This window comes from Streptopelia decaocto (assembly GCF_964273445.1).
Source record: "Streptopelia decaocto genome assembly, chromosome: 7".
Lineage (NCBI taxonomy): Eukaryota > Metazoa > Chordata > Aves > Columbiformes > Columbidae > Streptopelia > Streptopelia decaocto.
The window spans coordinates 67,149,998-67,169,555 of NC_138661.1; the positions used below are offsets into that span (position 1 = coordinate 67,149,998).

A 19,558-nucleotide genomic window follows, 5' to 3' on the forward strand; every position below is an offset into this window, starting at 1 on the left:
TCCTCGGCGCGCCAATGAGCTGAGGAGCGCGGCGCCGCGCGTCACTGACGCGAGGACGCCGCTCGGCTGGGCTGGGCGGCTCGACGGAGCGGTGACTCATCCCACGCCCCATTGGCCGCGGGGGCGGGCCCTCACGCTGCCATTGGCTGAGACAACGATCTGTCACCTGGAGGTGGGGGGGGCGGTGACCTCTGCCCTTTCCCCGTGGCTGTGGGGGATTCCCGGGGGGTGACTGTCCCGTGTCCCCCCGGTAAAGGAGCGGAGGATTCCCGGCAGTATTACACAATTCATCTTTATTTACAATCCCCTATAAAAATGTAAATTTTTTAGAAACTTTTTCTTTTTTAATTCTCATTTTGCCAGAACCAAAAACTGGAGGAGGGGGGGGGAAAGAACTTTTCACTTGATCAGTGGGGATGGGGGGGGCGCTGGTTAATGCCAGGGAGGGAGTTACCGGTTGTAAAACCCCTAAATGTGCAAATCTCTTGGTTTTTCTTCTTTTTAAAAGCCAAAAAAAAATTAATTAAAATCCCCCCCCCCCCAGCACATTCCCATAGAGCAGAAACAGCAGAATCCACCCGACTGAGCCCCCCCCGGCACTGCTGGGCCTGACCCCGCGGGGGGGGCAGCAATTTTTGGGGAAGACAGAGGCAAATGTGCAAAAAAAGGTGTGTGCGGGTGGGGGGAACCTCAGTGCTCGGGGGGGGCTGGGGAGGGGGTGCGGGGGGGCTTGTCCCAGACGCCCCCAACACCTTCCTCAATGGTGGGGGGGGAGCAGCAGCGTTTGGGGGGGATGCAGCACTTTGGGAGGGGTGGGGAGCAGCCAAACACCCCCAAACCGGATCACTGAGGGGGGGACACACCGTCCCGCCACGCTAGGTGTTGGGGGGAGGGGAGAAGTGTCTGTTCCCCCCCCCCCAATCCATCTTCTGGAACATTCCGGAGCCGCAGCGATGTCCTACCGGATCCCGTGCACCAAGCTGGGACCGGGAAAAAATTAAGGGAGGGGGTGTCAGTGGGGCCCCCCACCCCTCTTGTTTCACCCCTTTATTTTTGGAAGGGCGGGGGGGAACTTACTGCAATTTCGTCTCCAGCAGGTTCAGCTTCTGGGGGTCGACGTAGCGGGAGAAGAGGGCGAGCAGGTTGGAGGGGGGGGCCACGGGTTTGGCCAGAGCCCCCGCCGGGATCCGCAGCAGCTCCCGAGTGGCCATGAGCATCAGCTCCGTCCTGGCGGGGGGGGGTGACACACTAATTAACCCTTTTTCTTCGTTAATTCAGCCCCCCCCCCGCGGAGTGAGGACTCACCACTGGTTGTCCCGCAGCAGCTCCGCGTTGGTGTCCGAGCTCTGCAGTTCCTCCCCCCGGCTCAAGGTCAAGTACAGGAGGGACAGACCAAACTGGGGGACACACACACATATAGGGGGGGTTAAAATGTCCCCCCGGGGCTGTCACAAGTCACCACTGTCACCCCAAGGTGACAGGGAGCTTTTCTCCCGCCCCTCCGAACGTTTTTTTGGGGGAGCAAAATGAGGAGCGGGGGGGACAGGCAGCTTGGGGGGGTCAGCACCTTATTTTGGAGCACGGCGGTGAGGTGGGGGTTGGGGGGGGCCGTTGCCCCCCCCTTCTGAGGTAGGTTGGTTAACTGCTGCACCAGGCTGGTGACCGTCCCCAAGGGCAGGTGATACAGAACGTGGGAGAAGGGTCTCAGCAGGCAGGGCAGCACCTGGGGGGGGACAGGAGATGTGACACAAAGGGACACCCCGGACACCCACAAAACACCACAGAAGCTTCCAGCCCCCGCCACGCTGGGGTGTGACCTTCCCCCTCCTCCCCACAGCGGCTTTGAATTCACCCAAGTTTCTTTATTCCTCCTTAAATCCTCATTTTTCCTCAAAATAAGCTGTGATTTATATTGCAGATACCTGCATTTTCGTTATATATATTAAAAAAAGGGTCTCTGGAGTCAAAAAAATGCTCACAAAAGAGCTGGGCTCATTCAAAAACATGTATTATCTATCAAAAAATCCTCTGTGGTGACAGCGTGACAGTGACAGCAGCCCAGGAGAGGCAGAAATAACCATTTTTTAACACAAAACGCTGTTTTTTCCTGCTAAGAAGAGAAAATTTGGGTCCAAACCTTCCAGAGGTGGGGATCTCACCTCGTCCTGAGCGTCTTTTTTGATGAGGAAGGGCAGGTTTCGGGCGGTGGCCATGAGGACGTCGGCCGCTTGTTCGGGTGACAAGAAGGGGACGATGCGGGCGACGAGGCGTTTGCCTTTGCGGATGCACATGATCTGCATGAAGTGATCGTCGCTGGGCCTGGACAGGGGCAAAAAACGGTGCTGAGGCTTAAGCCAGGCATAAAACATCCCTCCTGCCCCAAAAAATACCCCTGGGGAGAGAATAATAACACAAGAGCGACACCCCCAGCCTGATATTCTGCCCAGCTGCGGGTCAGGGAAAGGGGTGACAGGCTTGAAACCAGGTATCTAGAGATGGGACAGGCTTAACCAGGCACCTGGAAATGGGTCTGGCCTAAAATCAGGCAGCTGGGGATGTGCCAAGCTTAAAACCAGGCACCCAGAGATAGGAGACACTTAAAACCAGGCACCTGGAGATGACCCAGGCTTAAAACCAGGCACTCCAAGATGGAACAGGCTTAAAACCAGGCACTCCAAGATGGAACAGGCTTAAAACCAGGCACCCACAGATGGGCCAGGCTTAAAAGCTGGCACCTGTGGGTATGCCAGGCTCAAAACCAGGCACCCAGAGATAGGAGACACTTAAAACCAGGCATGCAGGGATGAGCCAGGCTTAAAACCAGGCACTCCAGGATGGAACAAGCTTAAAACCAGGCAATCCAGGATGGAACAAGCTTAAAACCAGGCACTCCAGGATGGAACAAGCTTAAAACCAGGCACTCCAGGATGGAACAAGCTTAAAACCAGGCACCCAGAGATGGGCCAGGCTTAAAAGCAGGCACCCAGAGATGGGCCAGGCTTAAAAGCAGGCACCTGGGGATATGCCAGGGTTAAAAGCAGGCACCCAGAGCTGCAGGGTTCAAAGCTGTTATAGTATCATAACCACAGCAGGTAATCGCATGGGGAAAATGGCTAGAAAAAAGGAAAGAAAGGGCTACTTCAGCTCTCAATGCAGCCCTGGAAGAGCCAAGTCTAACCCTTCCTCGGCAAACAGCGCCTGGAAAAGCCAGTTTTAGCAGGTGTGAGTGCACACGGCCCCTCGGAGCTGCGCTCACCTCTCCTGCCCGGGCGCTTTCCCCCTCAGGTTATCGTACATGTCGCAGATTTTCTGCTTCCTCTCGCCCATGAGCGCCGGCCGGTCGCCTTCCAGGCTCAGGAGGTAGCGGCGCTCGTAGTCCTCCACGTCCAGAAGGAGACTGTACGTCTGCAGAAGGACAAACGTCACCGTGGGGATCCCTAATCCTGCTCGGGGACATCCCCAGACCCCCCTTGTCGCCTTTGCCACTCCAGGACGCCCCCATCCCATAAACACGACCCTTTGTCCCCAATTTGACATCCAGAGGAGTTAATCGCCACCACATCGTGGTGTCCATGGCCAATCCTTCCCCCCAGCCCACCTGCTTTGCAGAGTAAGTCGAATCAAACAACCTTTTAAATTAAATTCTATTATTTTAGCTGTATTTTTTTGTTTGAACAACCTATTTTCAGCAAAAGGAGCCAAACTTAGCGAGCGGGCCAGGCTCGCTGGAATTCCAGGCTGTATATCATGAACTTATCATGACCTGAGTGCTGCCTGAAGGATGGAGAAAGAGAATCCAACAAAAATAAACCAAAAAACCCCAGACCAGAATTAGCACCGGACCAAAAGGTGCATGGGCAGCACAGGAAAGAGGTCGCGCAGATATTTTGCGGGTTTAAAAGCCCAAATCTCTTTTGTTCTGGGTTAACAGGCACCCAGTCCTGACTGTTTGTTTGCTGTAACTTTCAATGTATTTATTTTTATTTTGTCTTTTTATCAAATTATTTTTTTAAGATATCTGAGACTGCGCTACAGGTCAAGAACGTTTCCTTAACAGCAGAATTTTGAGGTTCGCCACGATCTCCCCACCTCAAACTCACCTTCTCGATGGTGACGAGGGTTTGCCGTCTCTTATCCCGAACCTGCTTCTCCTTCGTCTCCTACCGAGGAAGAAGAAGATGTCAGAGATGCAGCGGGGGAATCCCATGGAGTCAGGACGGGGGGGACAGAGCCCCAAAACTCACATCATCCTCCCCACGGGACGTCACCACCGCGTCGATCATCTTCCGAGGGTTGTTGACGCTGGAGACCGTGAGTTTCCCGAGCGAACCCTCGAACTGCACTGCAGGAAGGGGCGGAGGGGGGAAGGAGAAGCAAAAAGGGTCAGTTGGAGTCCAACATCCCCTTTATTTCACCCCCGGGGGGCTGCGGGGAGCGAGGAGCCGTTACCTGGCTTGTAGGTGTGCTCCAGCTTGGCCACCTGGGGGGTGATGAGTTTCGTCCGTTCCTTTTTGGGGCCATCGCCCTGAACTTCCTCGGCCGCAGCCAACTTCTCCAGCTTCTGGAAATAATTCTGAGAGGGGGAGAGGGTGAGACCCTCCAAAAAACACTTGAGGGAGGATGGATGTGAGATGTCCCCCACCCCGGCCTGTGCTCCAGCCCTCGCCCAGCGCTTACTGGTCTTCCCAGCGTCACCAGCAGCATTTTAAACCCTTACTGGTCTTCCCATGGTCACCAGCAGCGTTTTAAACCCTTACTCGTCTTCTCATGGTGACCAGCAGCGTTTTAAACCCTTCCTGGTCTTCCCATGGTCACCAGCAGTGTTTTAAACCCCTACTGGTCTTCCCATTGTCATCAGCAGCGTTTTAAACCCTTACTGGTCTTCCCATGGTCACCAGCAGCATTTTAAACCCTTACTGGTCTTCCCATTGTCATCAGCACCATTTTAAGCCCTTACTGGTTTTCCAAGCACCACCGGCATCATGTTAAACCACGGTTCTTCCCCACAGTACACAACAGCATCCTCCTCTCATCATCCCTCATGACTAGTGCTCGACGTTCCTCCTCAGCCCCCTCTTTCTCAACAAAATGCCGGATCTGCTCTCCCTGCAAGCTCCCTGGCTCCCAGTCCCTCCCAGCACACACCAGTTAGCCCGCCTTGCCCTGCCAGCACTGTGTGGCTGGAGCCTTCCCCATCGCTGCTCACGTGCTTTTCCCGGCCAACATTTGGACTCTTGTGCAACACCAGAGCTTTGTTGGCTCACAGTCTGGCTGCAGCTGCACCAGTTCCTCTTGTCTACTGGGAACCAGTTCCTCTCCTCTACTGGGGACCAGTTCACCCCCCTGCCAGGCCCTCCTCCTCCTCCTCCTCCTCCTCAGGTAGCTGTTCCCGATGCTTTTTACACTCAGTGGCTTCCCCATCGCCCATTCTTGGTGGTCTTATCCAACCGCTGTCACACACAGCCACTAAATCTGTCCTGCCAGTGTCCCCCCCAGCATCTCCAGTGACCCCTGGGGATCTCATCTGAGAAAAGGAAGACAGTTCTTCCCCTGCTGCTGCTCCATTTCCTTTTTCCTTTTCTTGTCTTTCCTTTCCCTTTTCCCTTTCCATTTTCCTCTCCTTTCCCTTTTCCCTTCCCTTTTCCTTTCCAGGACACTCACTCCACGCCATCCTTCCACCTTATTCCTCACGATTTAATCTCAAAATGCTTCCTCTGCCACATCACCCTCAACTCCATCACCCCCTTCCCACCCAGCACCCCTCGGCACAGCGGCCACATCAGGAAGACACCGGGACAGGCAGGGGAGCAGGTTTGGCCCCCAAATACCTGGTAATAATAATCATCCAGGTAGGGATCAGTGCTCTGCAGCTGCATCATCTGGATTTTGGCCACCCAGTCCTTCTCCCGCTGCAGCATGAGGTTGGCGTAGGGGTCTTTCCGCGCCTGCTCCTGGTGACCGCTCCGGTGACCCCCTCGGTCCCCCACCGAGCCGTTGAGGCCGCGGTGTTGGCTGGCAGGAGGCAAGAAGGGCACCCGTGAGCACACCGGAGCTACAGGAAGGGACAGAGAGTGGTGGCACAGGCTGGTGTCCCCCTCCCAGCAGCCGAGGGGACGTGCCACCCCCCTCCCCTGTCACCAACACTCACTTTCGGTTCTGCTGCTGCCGCTGGTGCAGGAGCCGGCGGTGCTGGGGGTGCAGGTGGGTCGTGTCCGGCCGAAACATTTGGGGCTGCGGCCTGGGGAAGAGGCGCGAAGGTTCAGAAGTGGCGGCAGAGAGCGGGGAAGGGGATTTTGGGGGGAAAAACACCCACCTCAGGCTCTGCAGGTGGGATCCGGGGCCCGGCGGGGGCTGCGAAGGAGGCGGAGCAGGGGGAGCCCCAAAAAAGGCACGAAAGCCGCTGGCCGGAGACATCATCTGCCCGACTCTGCCCTGGAGTAACTTGGGGTTGACGGAGGGGAGGGGGTTCCCAACCAGACCGGAGACCCGGGCAAACTGGCTGGGGGACATTCGGCCGGCCTGGGGGGACACAGAGGGCACCCCGAGTCAGCTGGGGCAAGATTTAGGGGGGTCCCTGCCCATGGGGGGGCCGGGAGGGAGTGAAGGAGGGTTTGTACCTGGGCTCCTCCAAGCAGCTGCGCTCGCTGCAGGTGGGTGAGGACAGGAGAGACGCTGTGGGGGAACGGGTGGCCCAGGATGGAGGAATTCTGGGGAAAAACAACAAAAAAGAGGGACCCGGGTCACCACTGATGATGGGGGCGGTTCTGGGGAGGCTGGAGACCCCAAATTCAGCCCCCACGAGGAGGACTGTGGGGTCAGTGGGTACCGGTACGTTGCAGAGCTGGTTTGGGGACATCCTGTCGCCGTAGGGAGGGGGATAACGCTGCTGCACGGCCGCTCGGATGTGGACGGGCTTTGGGCACAGGATCTGGGGGGAGGGAAGTGGCACAGACCCCTCGTTAGTCCCCCAGGGACAAACCTGCAGCCGTTGGGCCATGAGTGGGGCTGGGGGGAAGGTACCTGCTGGTTGAAGTTGGGGGCAGCAGCTTGTTTGGGTGGGGTGCCGATGGGGACAGCCCGGACAGGGGGGCTCCCGATGACAGGGGACGAGGACCGGCGGGGTAAGGCTCGCTCCGAGGGGTCCCGCTCCTCTTCTCGAGGCTGGGGGGGTCTCTGGGGCAGAGCATAGTCCAGCACGGACACCGATGGCATCTCCTGCAAGCGGGAGGGGAGAGAAAGGTCCCCTCAGGATAACGGGGACACTGGGGACATTCCCAGGAGGTGACAGCCACATCCTCCCTCCTGCCAGGTCTCCTTTGCATCCCCGGGAGCCGCACACGATGGTGGGGGTTCCTGGGGACCCCCAGAGCACACATCACTGCCAGGACACCCGTCTGGGGTGACAGCGTGGGGTGGGAGCTGTGTCACCGCCACGCAGCCGCACGCACGCTCGGTTCCCGGCCCTCGTCAGCCCTGCGGAGCCGGCAGAGGGTTGGCCGCACACTGCGCTCCGCTTGCACTTAAAACCCTGACTCTTAATTAAACCGCAACAAAAAAAATCCTCTGCCTGGAGGCGCTGACATTCCCACACCCTGACAGGAGCGCCGGCGTCTCTCAGACAACGCCACGAACTGCGGATCTGCGAGAACCCCCCGCCCGGCTCTCTGGACCCCGAGTGGGGACAGGAGGTGACACCTAGAGGGTCTACAAAGAAGCCAAACAGTGGCCACCCAGACCCAGCCCAACCAGCAGAACCCCCTCTAGTCCCAGGCTGATCTGGGGGTGCTCCCCAGCACCAATAAACCCACAGGAGTCCAGCACATCATCCCTCAGGGCCCAATTTGCTGCCACAGGGGTTTAGGGAGGACATTAGGGAAGCCACCCGCACCCCAGCACCCTACCTGAGTGAGGAGCGGCCCCCGGATCCGCCGCAGGACGGCTGAGCTGTCCCAGATGCTGGAGTTCAGCCCTCCAGGCTGCTGGAAAACCAGTCGGGGAGTCAGCATGGAGCTACCGGGTCCTGTTGTGTGCCCACCCAGCCCCAGTCCCACCTGTGCAGGGACCCTGGTCTGCACGGCCTGCATGATGGCGGGGTCCTCCAGCTCGCTGTCGATGACCAGCCTGGTCAGCCGCTCCGCCAGCACATCCTCGGGATCCCCCAGCAGATCCGCCTCCTCGTTACCAGCTCCATCCTGCTCCCTGGTCACCGCCGGTTTCTCCTCCAGCTCCGCCAGCCGCTCGTGTGCCTCCTGCCAGTCGTCGTCTGCGAGGGACCGGCGGTGAGGGAGACGCTTCAAGAGGGTGGGAGGGGAACAGCGAGGCGGGGGGAGGCTACAGGAGGGGTTTCACTCACCAACAGCCCCGGCTCCAAACGTGTCATCGTTAAACTGATCAATATCTTCATCTTCCTCCCCCAGGGCCTGGAAAGCGTCTTCGTCCTCGTCCAGCGGACAGTCCTCCAGGGACTGGGGGGAAAGAGAGAGACGGGAATGGCGGCGGGGGTCAGATCGGGCATTACAGCTTCACAGTGACCCCCCCCGTCTTCCACAGGCCCCGGTTCCTCCTCAGGCCTGCGGGGGGGGCGGCGGGCCGGGGTGGGGAGGGGGCGCGACGGGCCGGTTCCCGGCCCGTCGCGCCCCCTCCCCACCCCGGCCCGCCGCCCCCCCCGCCTCCCCGACCCCATTTGACCCCCCTCCCCACCGACCTGGTACCGGAACATGACGGAGGAGGCGGCGGCGCCCCCCGCCCGCAGGCTCCGTCCGGGCCGCTCCGGTCCCGGGCCCCGCCGCGCATGCGCCGCCGCGGGCGCAGACGCATGACGTCACCCCCGCCCCCTCCGGCGGGAAGGCGCGTGCGCGGCAGCGAGGCGCGAATCGGGGGGGGGCGTGGTCAAGCGTTTAGCCACGCCTCCTTGTGGAATTAAAGGCGCCGCACCGCCCCAATCCCGGCTGGTCTTAAAGGGGCAGCGTGACCTTTTCTCCCCGAGGGTGTTGACACGGCGGTCGCAGCGTTGTCCCTGTCCCGGCGGTGTCCCCAGCCATATCGCGGATCTGGAGCTGTGCCCCCAGCTCTGTGACTCTGACGGGTCCCCTATCCACAGCCATGTCCCCCCAGCTGTCACCCCATGCATAGCCATGTCCCCCCAGCTGTGTCTCCCGTGATGGGTCCCCTATTCACAGCCATGTCCCCCCAGCTGTCACCCCGTGCATGGCCATGTCCCCCCAGCTGTGTCCCCATGACGGGTCCCCTATCCACAGCCGTGTCCCCCCAGCTGTCACCCCATGCATAGCCATGTCCCCCCAGCTGTGTCCCCATGACGGGTCCCCTATTCACAGCCATGTCCCCCAACTGTCACCCTATCCATAGCTATGTCGTTTCTGCTGTGTCCCTGCTGTGTCCCCAGCTGTGCCCTCCCCAGCTGTGCCCCCTGTCCCCAGCAGTGACCCATAGCCATGTCCCCCCAGCCATGTCCCCTACACCCCATGTCCCCCAGCCATGTCCCCAGTCATTCCTCCCAGCTGTGTCCCCCAGCTGTGACCTTTACCCCCAGCTGTGTCCCCCATCCTCAGTCATGCCCCTCAATTGTGTCCCCTGTCCACAGCCATGTCCCCCAGCTGTCCCCTATCCCCAACTGTGACCCACCAGCTGTGACTGCTATCCGTAGCTGTGTCCTCAGCCGTGTCCCCCATCCTCAGCTGTGTCCCCCCAGCTGTGACCCTTATCCATAATTGTGTCCCCCAGCCATGTCCTCTGTCCCCAGCCGTGTCCCCCATTCCCAGGCATGTCCCCCATCCCCAGCCATGTCCCCCAGTGAAGCCACCCACAGCAGGGAAGGACACGTTGGCGCATGACACTCATGGGGACAAACTTCCCCATCGCTTCCGAGCTGGGGCCACCCCACATCCGCCCTCACCTCACTGTCACCTCCTGGGGTGACAGGGGGCACCCACAGCCATTGCCGGTGTCCCCAAGTGTCCCAGGTGAAGGGTGGCTCCAGATTGTCCCTCCCCTCGGAGCCTTCCTTGTGCCCATCACAGGGGATTAGCGCAGGGACAGCCCCGGGCTTGGGGACAGGGACAAGGGACAGGGCCACCCGCCACCTCGCCTGGATGTAGGGAGGACCAAGGGCGACACCCCCCATCCCTGCGGTGGGCGAGGACGGGGACGCCCCCCGTGCCCCGCCAGCCCTTGGGGACACCATGAAGGACCGGCTGGAGCAGCTCAAGGCGGTGAGTGACCCCGAGTGGGGTGAGGGGACAGGGGACACCTCGGGGGGTGGTGGCGGTCCCCAATGGAGCTGGGTGTCACTGGGATGAGGGTCCCTGAGACCCCATCCCATGGTGAATAGGAGTGTCATGGGAATGGGGGTCCTCAAATCCCAGGTCTGTGGTGGATAGGGACATCACAGGGATGGATGTCACCAAACCCCCTCCCCACGGTGGATGGGGGTGTCACACGGATGGGGATTCCTGAAACCCAGGTGGATGGGGACATCGCAGATGTGGATGTCATGGGGACAGGGGCCCTGGGACCCACCCCACGGTGGATGGGGGTGTCCTGGGGACAGGGGGACCCTGACACCCCCAGCCAAGCTGGATGGGGACACCACGGGACTGGGGGGTCCTGAGAACCCCCGCAAGCTGGATGGGGACATCACAGGGCTGGGGGGTCCCTTAGAGCACCCCCAAGTTGGATGTGGACACCGTGGGGACAGGGTCCCCTGGGACCCACAGCACAGTGGATGGGGGTGTCACAGGGATGGGGGTCAAATGGACACACCAGCACCCCCCGGGCTGTGTGGGGTGGGGGAATCTGTCCCTCAGGGGGGGTGGGAGCAATGTGGGGTCCCCAGGGGGCCAGCACCCCATCCTGCACCCCACACCCCTTCACCCCCCCGCCACCATTGCCACTTCCTCCTCCCTCTGCCTGCCCTGCCACGGGGCCCCACTGTCCCCCTGGCTCCCGGGGGGGTCTCCACCTCGTGAGGGGGTCCCCAGCCGGTGGGGGGTCCTGGCAGCCCCCCACCCTGCACCCCAGCCGCAGTGTGGGGCGGGCGGCCGCGGCGGGAGGCTTGGCGGGGATTTAGCGCGGATTACGGAGCCACCAGATAAAACCCTTGGGGGGGAGAGAAGGGATTAATTTTATTTTTACTCCAGTAACAAGGTGGGGGGGGGGCGCTGGGGCTTGTCCCCCTCCCCAGGGACACCGCAGTTGGTCAGTGGGTGTGCTGAGGGGGGCCAGGGGGGCGATGGGGCTGGGGGTGACACCCCAGGAAGGGACAGAGTGGGGAGCCCGTGGAGGGGGGCAGGCGTGACACCGGGGTGATGGACCCCCCCAAACCCCAGTGCTGCTCAGACCTGCACAGTACGAAGGTTGGGGACACAAAACCGTGTCCCTGTCCCCATCCCTGTCCCCTCCCTCCAGCCAAGCCCAGCAATCCCTTAATTCCCCGGCCAGATGTGCGATGCGCTCGTCCCCCCCTCCAGCTGCAGATGTCCCCCCCCATGCCACCGCGTCCCCACAGCTCCTCCCACCGCGTCCCCCCCTGACCCTGCAGAGCTGGTGGCCCTGCTGACCCCATGCGGTTGATGTCACTTGGGGTGGTCCCTGGGGATCCCCCTGAGTGCTGTGTTGTCCCCCCCCGCAGAAGCAGGAGGCGGACGATGACAGCGAGGAGCTGGAGATCGCCATCGACAACACAGCGTTTATGGACGAGTTCTTCTCGGAGGTGACAGTGTGGGGACACACACACAGGGTTGGGGGTCTGGGTGTCCCTTCTCTGTCCCCCCCTCATCCTCATCCCCCATCTGGCTTGTCCAGATCGAGGAGACGCGGCAAAACATCGACAAGATCTCTGAGAACGTGGAGGAGGCCAAGAAGCTCTACAGCATCATCCTCTCAGCACCCATCCCCGAGCAGAGTGAGTGTGGTGGCTGCGTCCCTCCCTGTCCCTGTGTCCCCTTCCTGGGGGTGTCTCCAGGATGTCCCCAGCTCATGTGTTGTCACCCTGCAGAGACCAAAGACGACCTGGAGCAGCTGACGACAGAAATCAAGAAAATGGCCAATAGTGTCCGCAACAAGTTGAAGAGTGAGTGGCCGCGACCCCACCGCTGTGTCACCCAGCCCTGCGGGTCCCCCCTGTCCCCACGGGAAGGGCGGGGTGTGCTGGGGACACGGGGACCGTGGGCTCTGAGGGGCTGGGGTCCGGCTCTCGCCAGGCATGGAGAGGAACATCGAGCAGGATGAGGCACGATCCTCCGCTGACCTCCGGATACGCAAGTCCCAGGTGAGCCCTGTCCCCAGGACCTGCCACCGGGGATGTCCCCTCCCAGCACCCCCACGTCCTGAGCGCCCTGTCCCACCTTGTCCCTGCGGGATGGAGATGTCCTGGTTGTCCCCAGGTCTCCCATCTCTGTCCCAATCAGCACCACGACTGGGTGCTCCCCGGCTTTGTGTCCTTCTGTCCCATCCCCAACATGCTGTCCTGTCCCCCGTGGGCTGGGACATGCCATTTCCTGGGTCCCCTGCGTCTCATGTCCCTGTCCCCAGCCCCAGCACCTTGTCCCGCCCTGTCTCCTGGGGCTGGTGACGTGCCATGCCCAGAGTGTCACTGGTCTGACTCCTTGTCCCCATCCCCAGCATGTCACCTTGTCCCCTGGGCTGGGGCTGTGCCGTGCTGAGGGTGTCCCCAGTGTCACACCTCTGTCCTTGCTTCTGTCCCCCAGGGCTGGGCTGTGCTGTGCCCAGGGTGTCACCATGCCCCGGGTGTCCCAGCTCACACCCCTGTTCTTGCTCTTGTCCCCTGGGAAAATGGCCCACGGGGACATGCCATGCCTGGGGTCTTCCATGTCCCCACCCCTGTCGTCAGCACTGGGTCCTGTCCCCTGGGGTTGGGACATGCCATGTCTGGAGTGTCCCATGTCCCTGTCTCCATCCCCAGTACTCGGTCCTGTCCCCAGGGGGTGTGCCATGCCCATGGCGTCCCCATCCCCATGTCCTTGTCCCTGTCCCCTGTCCCCTGTCCTCAGTCCTGTCCCCAGGGGGTGTGCCATGCCCGGGGTGTTCCTAACCCCATGTCCTTGTCCCCAGCACTCGGTCCTGTCCCGCAAGTTCGTTGACGTCATGACCAAGTACAACGAGGCGCAGGTCGACTTTCGGGAGCGCAGCAAGGGCCGGATCCAGCGCCAGCTCGAGATCAGTGCGTGCGCCCCGCCCCCTCAGGCCCCGCCCCTTGGAAAGAACTGGGCGTGGCCTGCCCCATAGACCCCGCCCATTTAGTTAAGTGGGTGGGGCCAGCCCCTACAGCCCTGTTCCATTGGCAAAGTGGGTGGAGCCTGATCATACAGACCCCACCCCTTTGGTAAAAGTGGGCGGGGCTTGGGACTAAAAACCCCCGCCCCTTTGGCAAAGTGGGTGGAACCAGCCCCTACAGATCCCTTCTTTTTGGTAAAATGGGTGGAGCTGGGCACTGAAGACTCCGCCCCTTTGGCAAAGTGGGCGGAGTCAGGTCCTACAGGCCCCGCCCCTTCAATTGAGTGGGCGGGGCTTGTTCCTACCACTGGTCCCACCCGCAGCCGGCAAGAACACAACAGACGAGGAGCTGGAGGAGATGCTGGAGAGTGGGAACCCCTCCATCTTCACCTCAGGGGTGAGCACCAGGGGGGACCGGGAGGGGACATGGGGACAAGGACACCCACCCCTCTGATGGTCCCCACCCCGCTGTGTTGCAGATCATGGACTCGCAGATCTCGAAGCAGGCGCTGAGCGAGATCGAGGGGCGGCACAAGGACATCGTCCGGCTGGAGAGCAGCATCAAGGAGCTGCACGACATGTTCGTGGACATCGCCATGCTGGTGGAGAACCAGGTGTGGGGACAGCGGGGGACCTGAGCATGGGGACAAACAGGGACCAGAGCTTGAGGATGAATGGGGACAAACAGGGACCTGTGCAAGGGCTGCATGGGGATAACCAGGGACATGTGCACAGGGACAAACAGGGACCAGAGCCTGCGGATGAATGGGGACAAACAGAGACCTGGGAATGGGGACAAATGGGAACAACCAAGGACCTGGGCACGGGGACAAACAGGGACCAGAGCTTGAGGATGAGTGAGGACAAACCTGTGCAATGGCTGCATGGGGACAACCAAGGACCTGGGTGTGGGGACAAACAGGGACCAGAGCTTGAGGATGAATGGAGGCGAACAGGGACCTGGGAATGGGGACAAACAGCGACCTGAGCATGGGGACAAGCTGGGACATGTACAAGGGGACAAGCAGGGCACCTGGGCATGAAGCCACGCAGGAACTGGCAGGAAGGGCAGCACAGGGACCCATGGGGACACAGGGTGGCACGGGCTGCACGGAGCCACCCAGTGTGGCACAGGGACACACACAGGGACACCCAGGCATGGAGCCACACAGGGCTGGGTGGTGACAGGTCCCCATGGGGCCACCCAGCACCTGAGCCTGTGGGGGTCTACAGGGAGGGACACAGAGAGGCACCCACACTGTGGTGGCTCCGGCCACTCTCTCTGTCCCTCTCTGTCCTCGTGTGCCCCCCAAACCCCATAGGGATCCATGATCGATCGCATCGAGAACAACATGGACCAGTCCGTTGGCTTCGTGGAACGGGCTGTGGCCGACACCAAAAAGGCCGTGAAGTACCAAAGTGAGGCCAGGAGGGTGAGATGGACTGACATGTCCTCAGTGTCCCCCAGTGTCCCCTCTGTAGCCCCCAGCATCCCAAAGGTACCCCAACGTCCCCTTCACATCTCCCAGTGCCCTCAGTATCTTCCTGTATCTTCCAGTGGCTCTGAGACCCTCTTGTGTCCCCGAGCCCCTTCTTGTGACCCTCAGACACCCCTTGTGTCCCTTCATAGCTGCCAGCATCCCAAAGCCACCCACAGTGTCCCCTTCTTGTCCCTAAACATTCTGTCACATCTCCCAGTGCTCCCAGTACCCCCCATATCCTCCAGTGGCCCTGAGACCTCCTCATGTCCCCAGCTACCCCTTGTGTCCCTCAGCCACTCCTCATGTCCCCCAGTGTCCCATCCACAGCCCCCAAAATCCCAAAGCCACCCCCAGTGTCCCCCTCTTGTCCCTCAGCATGCTGTCACATCTCCTAGTGCCCCCAGTATGTTCCCATATCCTCCAGTGGCCCTGAGACCCCCTTTGTGTCCCCCAGCCACCTCCCATATCCCACAGATGTCCCAAATGGTTCCTACCTGCTCCCAGTGTCCCCCAGCCACCCCTTGTGTCCCCAACCTGCCCCTCGTGTCCCCTGGCTGTCCCCAACAGCTCCCACCCACACTGGCTGTCCCCCTGCTCCCACCAGCCAGCCACCCCAGCTGGTCCCTTGCTCCTCTCTTGTCACCTCCATGGGGCTATCAACTCTGTCCCTCCCTGTCCCCCCCGCACCAGCCCCAGCCCTGAGCCCCCTCCTGCCCTCAGGTGTGATGAGCTGGTGGGGGCTCAGCCCCTGGGTCTGCAGCTTCTCTGGCTCTTCTGGGCTCCTCTGTGCCCACCTCTGTCCCCTGTCCCCCTGCTACACCGGGCAGGTGTCACCGACCCCGCTGTGTCCCCTCTCGTCCCCTCCAGAAGATGCTGGTTTTGGTGGCGGTAGTGCTGCTCGCGCTGGGGACAGTTGCACTCATCATCGGCCTTTCCCTGGGGCTAAAAAAGAAATAACCCCCCCCGTGGCGGGGGCTGTGGCCTGTAAGTGTCAGGGGGGGCAGGGGAACCCCCTGTGGGGACACGGGGACCTTGGGAACACTGAACAGGGACGGTGGCCTTGGGTCTGCAGGCTCTGTGATGCTCAGGGGTCTGCAGTGCTCGGGGGGGTCTGGATTTCAGCTGCGTGTCTCTCCCACCTCCCCCACAGCCCCTCGTCCCCCTCCCCGCTGTCCCCTCTGCCTGGGGGGTGACATCTTCCCTTCTCCCTCCTCCAGACACTGTCCCAGCGGCGACGTCACCTTGTGGGACCCCCCCAGCACCACGGCTCAGTCCCCTCCTCTCCCTGCGTCCCCCCGGCACCGACTGTCCTCCTGTCACCGGACGCTGTCCCCCCGCCGACTGTCCCCTGCTGTCCCACCGGTCCCCAGGCTTTGTCCCTTGTGTCCCCTGTGGGAAGGCGACAGGACTCTATTTATTTTTCTTGTCCTCCCCATCTTTTGGAGGGGGCCACCGTGGCACAGTGACACTGCAGGGATGTGGCAGCTGGTGCCACATTCCCCGTGAGAGGGGACAAGGTGACCTGGTCACCTGCGTGGATGTCCCATGGGGATGAGGGATGGGAAAACGGACAGGACAGGGGGTTTGGTGGCACCAGCAGCTGCTGGTGGCTCTGGCCACACTTTGCTGTCTCCACAAACAGAGCCACCAGGGATCTTGTCCCCTTGTCCCCTTCTGGCTGTGATGTCTGAGGCTGGCATGTCCCCAGGAGGGGAGGACGCGGCCATTGTGGTTATTTGGTTATTTAATCCCCACTACAATAAAATCCCGGCTGCCGCCCACCTTGCGCCTCTCTGCTCCATGCACAAGGTGAAACTGGGGACAAATGGGGACAAGTGGGGTGCTGGTACCCTCAGACACCTGACATGGTGGGGCTGAGGACAGCTCAGCTCGTGACGGTAGTGACATCGCAGCCGCATTGGTGGCTTTGGCCAAGGTTTTCAGGGCCTGTAGTGACACCATCCCTCAGGGTGGAGAGGTGACAGCGGACAAACCACCTTTCCCTGTGATTTTGGGTAAGTCACTGTGACGGGGACGTGTCCCCTTGGCCATGGGGACACTGGCACAGCCACATCCCAGTGCTGCACAGGGCCAGCTCACACCTGCCCCACCAGCCCCTGTCCCTTGGCCACCCTCCCCAGTCCCTGGCCCTCATCCCCAGCCCCTGTCCCTTGTCCCCAGCCCCTGTCCCTTGTCCCCAGCCCCTGTCCCTCGTCCCCAGCCCCTGCCCCTCATCCTCAGCCCCTATTGCCTCTGCCTGGCCCCTGTCCCTTGTCCCCTCTCCCCAGTCCATCCTTTGTCCCTTTTCCCCACTCCCCAGCCCCTGTCCCTTGTCCCCGCTCCCCTGCCTCACGTCCCCTCTCTCCCCTCGCAGAAGAAGATCATGATCATGATCTGCTGCATCATCCTCGCCGTCATCCTGGCTGCCAGCATCGGGAGCATCTTCGCCTGAGTCCTCCCCCCGCTGCCCTCCAGGTGACAGGGGATGTGGCAGGAGGGTGACCTTGGGGTCCCCGGTGCCACCCCTCACCCGGGGGGTGGGTTTGGGCCACGCTGGGTGGGATTCACCCCCCTTGGATTTGCCAAAAGGCACTGGTGTAGAAGGGGTGTCCCCAGGGGACACACTGGGGAGGGACTGGGATAGCCACGTCCCCTTCCTCATCCTCATCTTTGTCCCTGTCACAGGTGGCCTTTCCCCCTCCTGCCCAGACGATCTTGAGGGTCTCTTCCAACCAAAATGATTCTATGGTTTGGTGATTCTACGATTTCTCTGCCTCGCTACCCACGCCGGAGCCTTCCTCCCGAATAAAGAGATCCCCCACATTCTGCTTTGGGGAGCTGTGTCATGTACGGGGGGTCTGTCACCTCTGGGATGCTCCCAGCCCCGTCTTTGCGCCTCCGAAAAACCAACACGATCAACACAAGTTCTTGTGAGGTTTAATTAATGCAGCTCCCAGCCCCGCTGCTCATTACACCCGGTGTTTTAGGAAGAATTTCCCCCAGTAACGTCCCTGGAACTTCACGTCGTAGGGGCTGAGGTACCGGCGCATCCCCAGCATGTTGGCGGTGACGATGCGCTCGAAAGTCCAAGGGTTTTGGTTGTTGAGCTTCTTCTCCTCCTCCTCGCGCCGCAGCTGCTCGAGGCCGTCGCGGCTGATGGGGACGGCGGGGAAGGGCAGTTTTTTGGCCACTTGCGTGAGGAAAGGTTTCACCTCCTCGAACTCGCAGCGCCCGCCGATCTCCACCACCAAGCGCCCTGTCTTCACCGCCGTCACGTAGTGGTCGATGGGGCCTTTGCCACCTCCCATGCGGTGGCCCAAGCTCTTCCGCGTCACCGGTTTGTACGGGGCCGGCACCCGCCAGATGGCAAACATGGTTTTGGGGTTCATGCTGCGGCCGATGGTCAAGCGGATCATCTCAAAGTGGCCCCAGTGGAGGTAGCCGCCCCCCAAGGCCTGCAGGGGGAAGGACAGGGTTCCTCAGGGACAGACAGAGGGACAAAGGGTCCCCTGTCCTGTTCCCCTGGCGTCACACGTGCTTTTCGGGGATGTCTCAGAGCCTCCTATCCAATTTAAGCTCGGTCTTACATTCCTTATCCCCTCGCTGGGGAAACTGAGGTACATGCCGTGAGCCTCAGTCAATCCAGCTTTTTGGAGACAGTTTGTCACTGGTCCCCTCCGGCCACTGCTTTATTTGGTGGCTTTACCACCCAGGGGAGAGCTCAGCGCCAGGCACGGGGGTCCCCACACCTGTCCCCCTCGTCACCCCCGCTCACCAGGATCCCGTACTGGCCCTGGGTGAAGTCGGTGGCCTCCCGGGACGGCCCGCGGATGTCACGCAGCTGCCGGGGCTCCCGCTTGACCTTGGGCACCGCCGGGACCTTGTCCATGAACTTCAGCTTTGTCTTCTCCGGGAGGGTGACACCTGTGGGGGGACACGCATGGCGGGGTCACCCGGGACACCCCGGTGTGGGGGTGGCAGATCGGGGGGTGTCCCTGCCATCCTGGGGGGTGGGTTCTCCCTCTTACCGCTGTAGTCCGGGGGGATCACCAACTTCTTGAGCCCGGCCCGGGGGACGGTGACACCGCCGGGACCTGGGGGACAGAGCGGGGGTCAGTGCAGGAGGGATCCGCGGGTAGCATGGGGAGGGACCCCCCGCGGGTAGCAGTGTCCCCCCGAGACCCCAGTGTCCCCCCACGGAGCCCAATGTCCCCCCCCGGGATCCCAATGTCCCCCCCCGGAGCCCAATGTCCCCCCCCGGGATACCAATGTCTCCCCCTGGAACCCAATGTTCTCCCCCCGGGATCCCAATGACCCCCCACGGAGCCCAGTGTCCCCTCCCGGGATCCCAATGTCCCCCCACGGAGCCCAATGTCCCCCCCCGGGATACCAATGTCCCCCCATGGAACCCAATGTCCCCCCCCGGAACCCAATGTTCTCCCCCCCGGGATCCCAATGTCCCCCCACGGAGCCCAATGTCCCCCCGGGATCCCAATGTCCCCCCACGGAGCCCAGTGTCCCCCCGGGATCCCAGTGTCCCCCCACGGAGCCCAATGTCCCCCCGGGATCCCAGTGTCCCCACGGCCGCCACAGCCGGCCGGTAATACAGACGGCCCCGATCCCGGCGGTGCCCCCCCCGCTCCCCGGGACACGCTCCCCGGGAAGGGGCGGCCCCGCGAAGCGCCGCCCGGGCTGCCCTGACCTGCTCCGGGCCGGAGCTGCAGCGGGAGCCGCCATGGCCGCATCGCCCCGGCCGGAAGTGCCCGCGAGGGGCCGCCATGGCGGGGACACGTCCGGTCCCGGTCCGTCCCCAAAGCGCCCCCGGG

At 61.6% G+C, this 19,558-nt stretch overlaps 3 protein-coding genes across 8 annotated transcripts; 1 reads left to right on the forward strand and 2 right to left on the reverse strand.

The window, feature by feature from the left end:
* Positions 1 to 278: 278 nt before the first annotated feature.
* PATL1 (PAT1 homolog 1, processing body mRNA decay factor) lies at positions 279 to 8,820 on the reverse strand. Of its 3 annotated transcripts, none has more exons than XM_082058547.1 (19): positions 8,705 to 8,820; positions 8,354 to 8,465; positions 8,052 to 8,263; positions 7,902 to 7,976; positions 7,021 to 7,215; positions 6,827 to 6,928; positions 6,618 to 6,707; positions 6,314 to 6,519; positions 6,149 to 6,238; positions 5,829 to 6,012; positions 4,450 to 4,573; positions 4,245 to 4,342; positions 4,101 to 4,160; positions 3,257 to 3,405; positions 2,160 to 2,319; positions 1,568 to 1,723; positions 1,306 to 1,397; positions 1,078 to 1,227; positions 279 to 980 (listed from the first exon to the last, which is right to left on the reverse strand). In XM_082058547.1, exons 1-19 carry the CDS (start codon positions 8,717 to 8,719, stop codon positions 959 to 961), a joined length of 2,292 nt encoding a protein of 763 aa, XP_081914673.1. In that variant the 5' UTR covers positions 8,720 to 8,820; the 3' UTR covers positions 279 to 958. The 3 variants fall into 3 exon arrangements, with proteins under 3 accessions (XP_081914673.1, XP_081914672.1, XP_081914671.1); XM_082058546.1 differs by having other exon boundaries at positions 7,902 to 7,979; XM_082058545.1 differs by having other exon boundaries at positions 7,902 to 8,263.
* Positions 8,821 to 9,877: 1,057 nt separating this feature from the next.
* STX3 (syntaxin 3) lies at positions 9,878 to 17,555 on the forward strand. Of its 4 annotated transcripts, XR_014184549.1 has the most exons (12): positions 9,878 to 10,229; positions 11,648 to 11,728; positions 11,821 to 11,920; positions 12,014 to 12,088; positions 12,219 to 12,286; positions 13,090 to 13,198; positions 13,575 to 13,648; positions 13,731 to 13,865; positions 14,574 to 14,684; positions 15,950 to 16,747; positions 17,107 to 17,207; positions 17,418 to 17,555. XR_014184549.1 is itself a non-coding variant. In XM_082057690.1 (11 exons), the coding sequence occupies exons 1-10, from the start codon at positions 10,200 to 10,202 to the stop codon at positions 17,182 to 17,184; spliced, it is 861 nt and encodes a 286-aa protein (XP_081913816.1). In that variant the 5' UTR covers positions 9,879 to 10,199; the 3' UTR covers positions 17,185 to 17,207; positions 17,418 to 17,555. The 4 variants fall into 4 exon arrangements, 3 of the variants coding, with proteins under 3 accessions (XP_081913816.1, XP_081913815.1, XP_081913814.1); XM_082057690.1 differs by lacking the exon at positions 15,950 to 16,747 and having other exon boundaries at positions 9,879 to 10,229; XM_082057689.1 differs by lacking the exons at positions 15,950 to 16,747; positions 17,418 to 17,555 and adding an exon at positions 15,600 to 15,716 and having other exon boundaries at positions 9,879 to 10,229; positions 17,107 to 17,205.
* A 97-nt stretch (positions 17,556 to 17,652) lies between these two features.
* On the reverse strand, positions 17,653 to 19,512 carry MRPL16 (mitochondrial ribosomal protein L16; the record flags this gene model as incomplete). The annotated part of the gene is given in 5 exon segments (XM_082057691.1): positions 17,653 to 18,187; positions 18,508 to 18,656; positions 18,761 to 18,826; positions 19,435 to 19,480; positions 19,483 to 19,512. Coding segments are annotated over 5 exon segments (777 nt in total). The 3' UTR covers positions 17,653 to 17,701.
* Between the last annotated feature and the right edge of the window lie 46 nt (positions 19,513 to 19,558).

Excerpts from the sequence above, each read along its gene's own strand:
- PATL1 (XM_082058545.1), bottom strand. Across the intron at positions 7,216-7,901 it reads GGGGGCCGCTCCTCACTCAG|GAGATGCCATCGGTGTCCGT; the intron begins GTAGGGTGCTGG and ends TCCCGCTTGCAG. Across the intron at positions 4,574-5,828 it reads TGGATGATTATTATTACCAG|AATTATTTCCAGAAGCTGGA; the intron begins GTATTTGGGGGC and ends TCCCCCTCTCAG.
- STX3 (XM_082057689.1), top strand. The coding sequence starts at position 10,200 with ATGAAGGACCGGCTGGAGCAGCTCAAGGCG. Across the intron at positions 11,729-11,820 it reads TGGACGAGTTCTTCTCGGAG|ATCGAGGAGACGCGGCAAAA; the intron begins GTGACAGTGTGG and ends TGGCTTGTCCAG. Across the intron at positions 13,866-14,573 it reads CCATGCTGGTGGAGAACCAG|GGATCCATGATCGATCGCAT; the intron begins GTGTGGGGACAG and ends CAAACCCCATAG.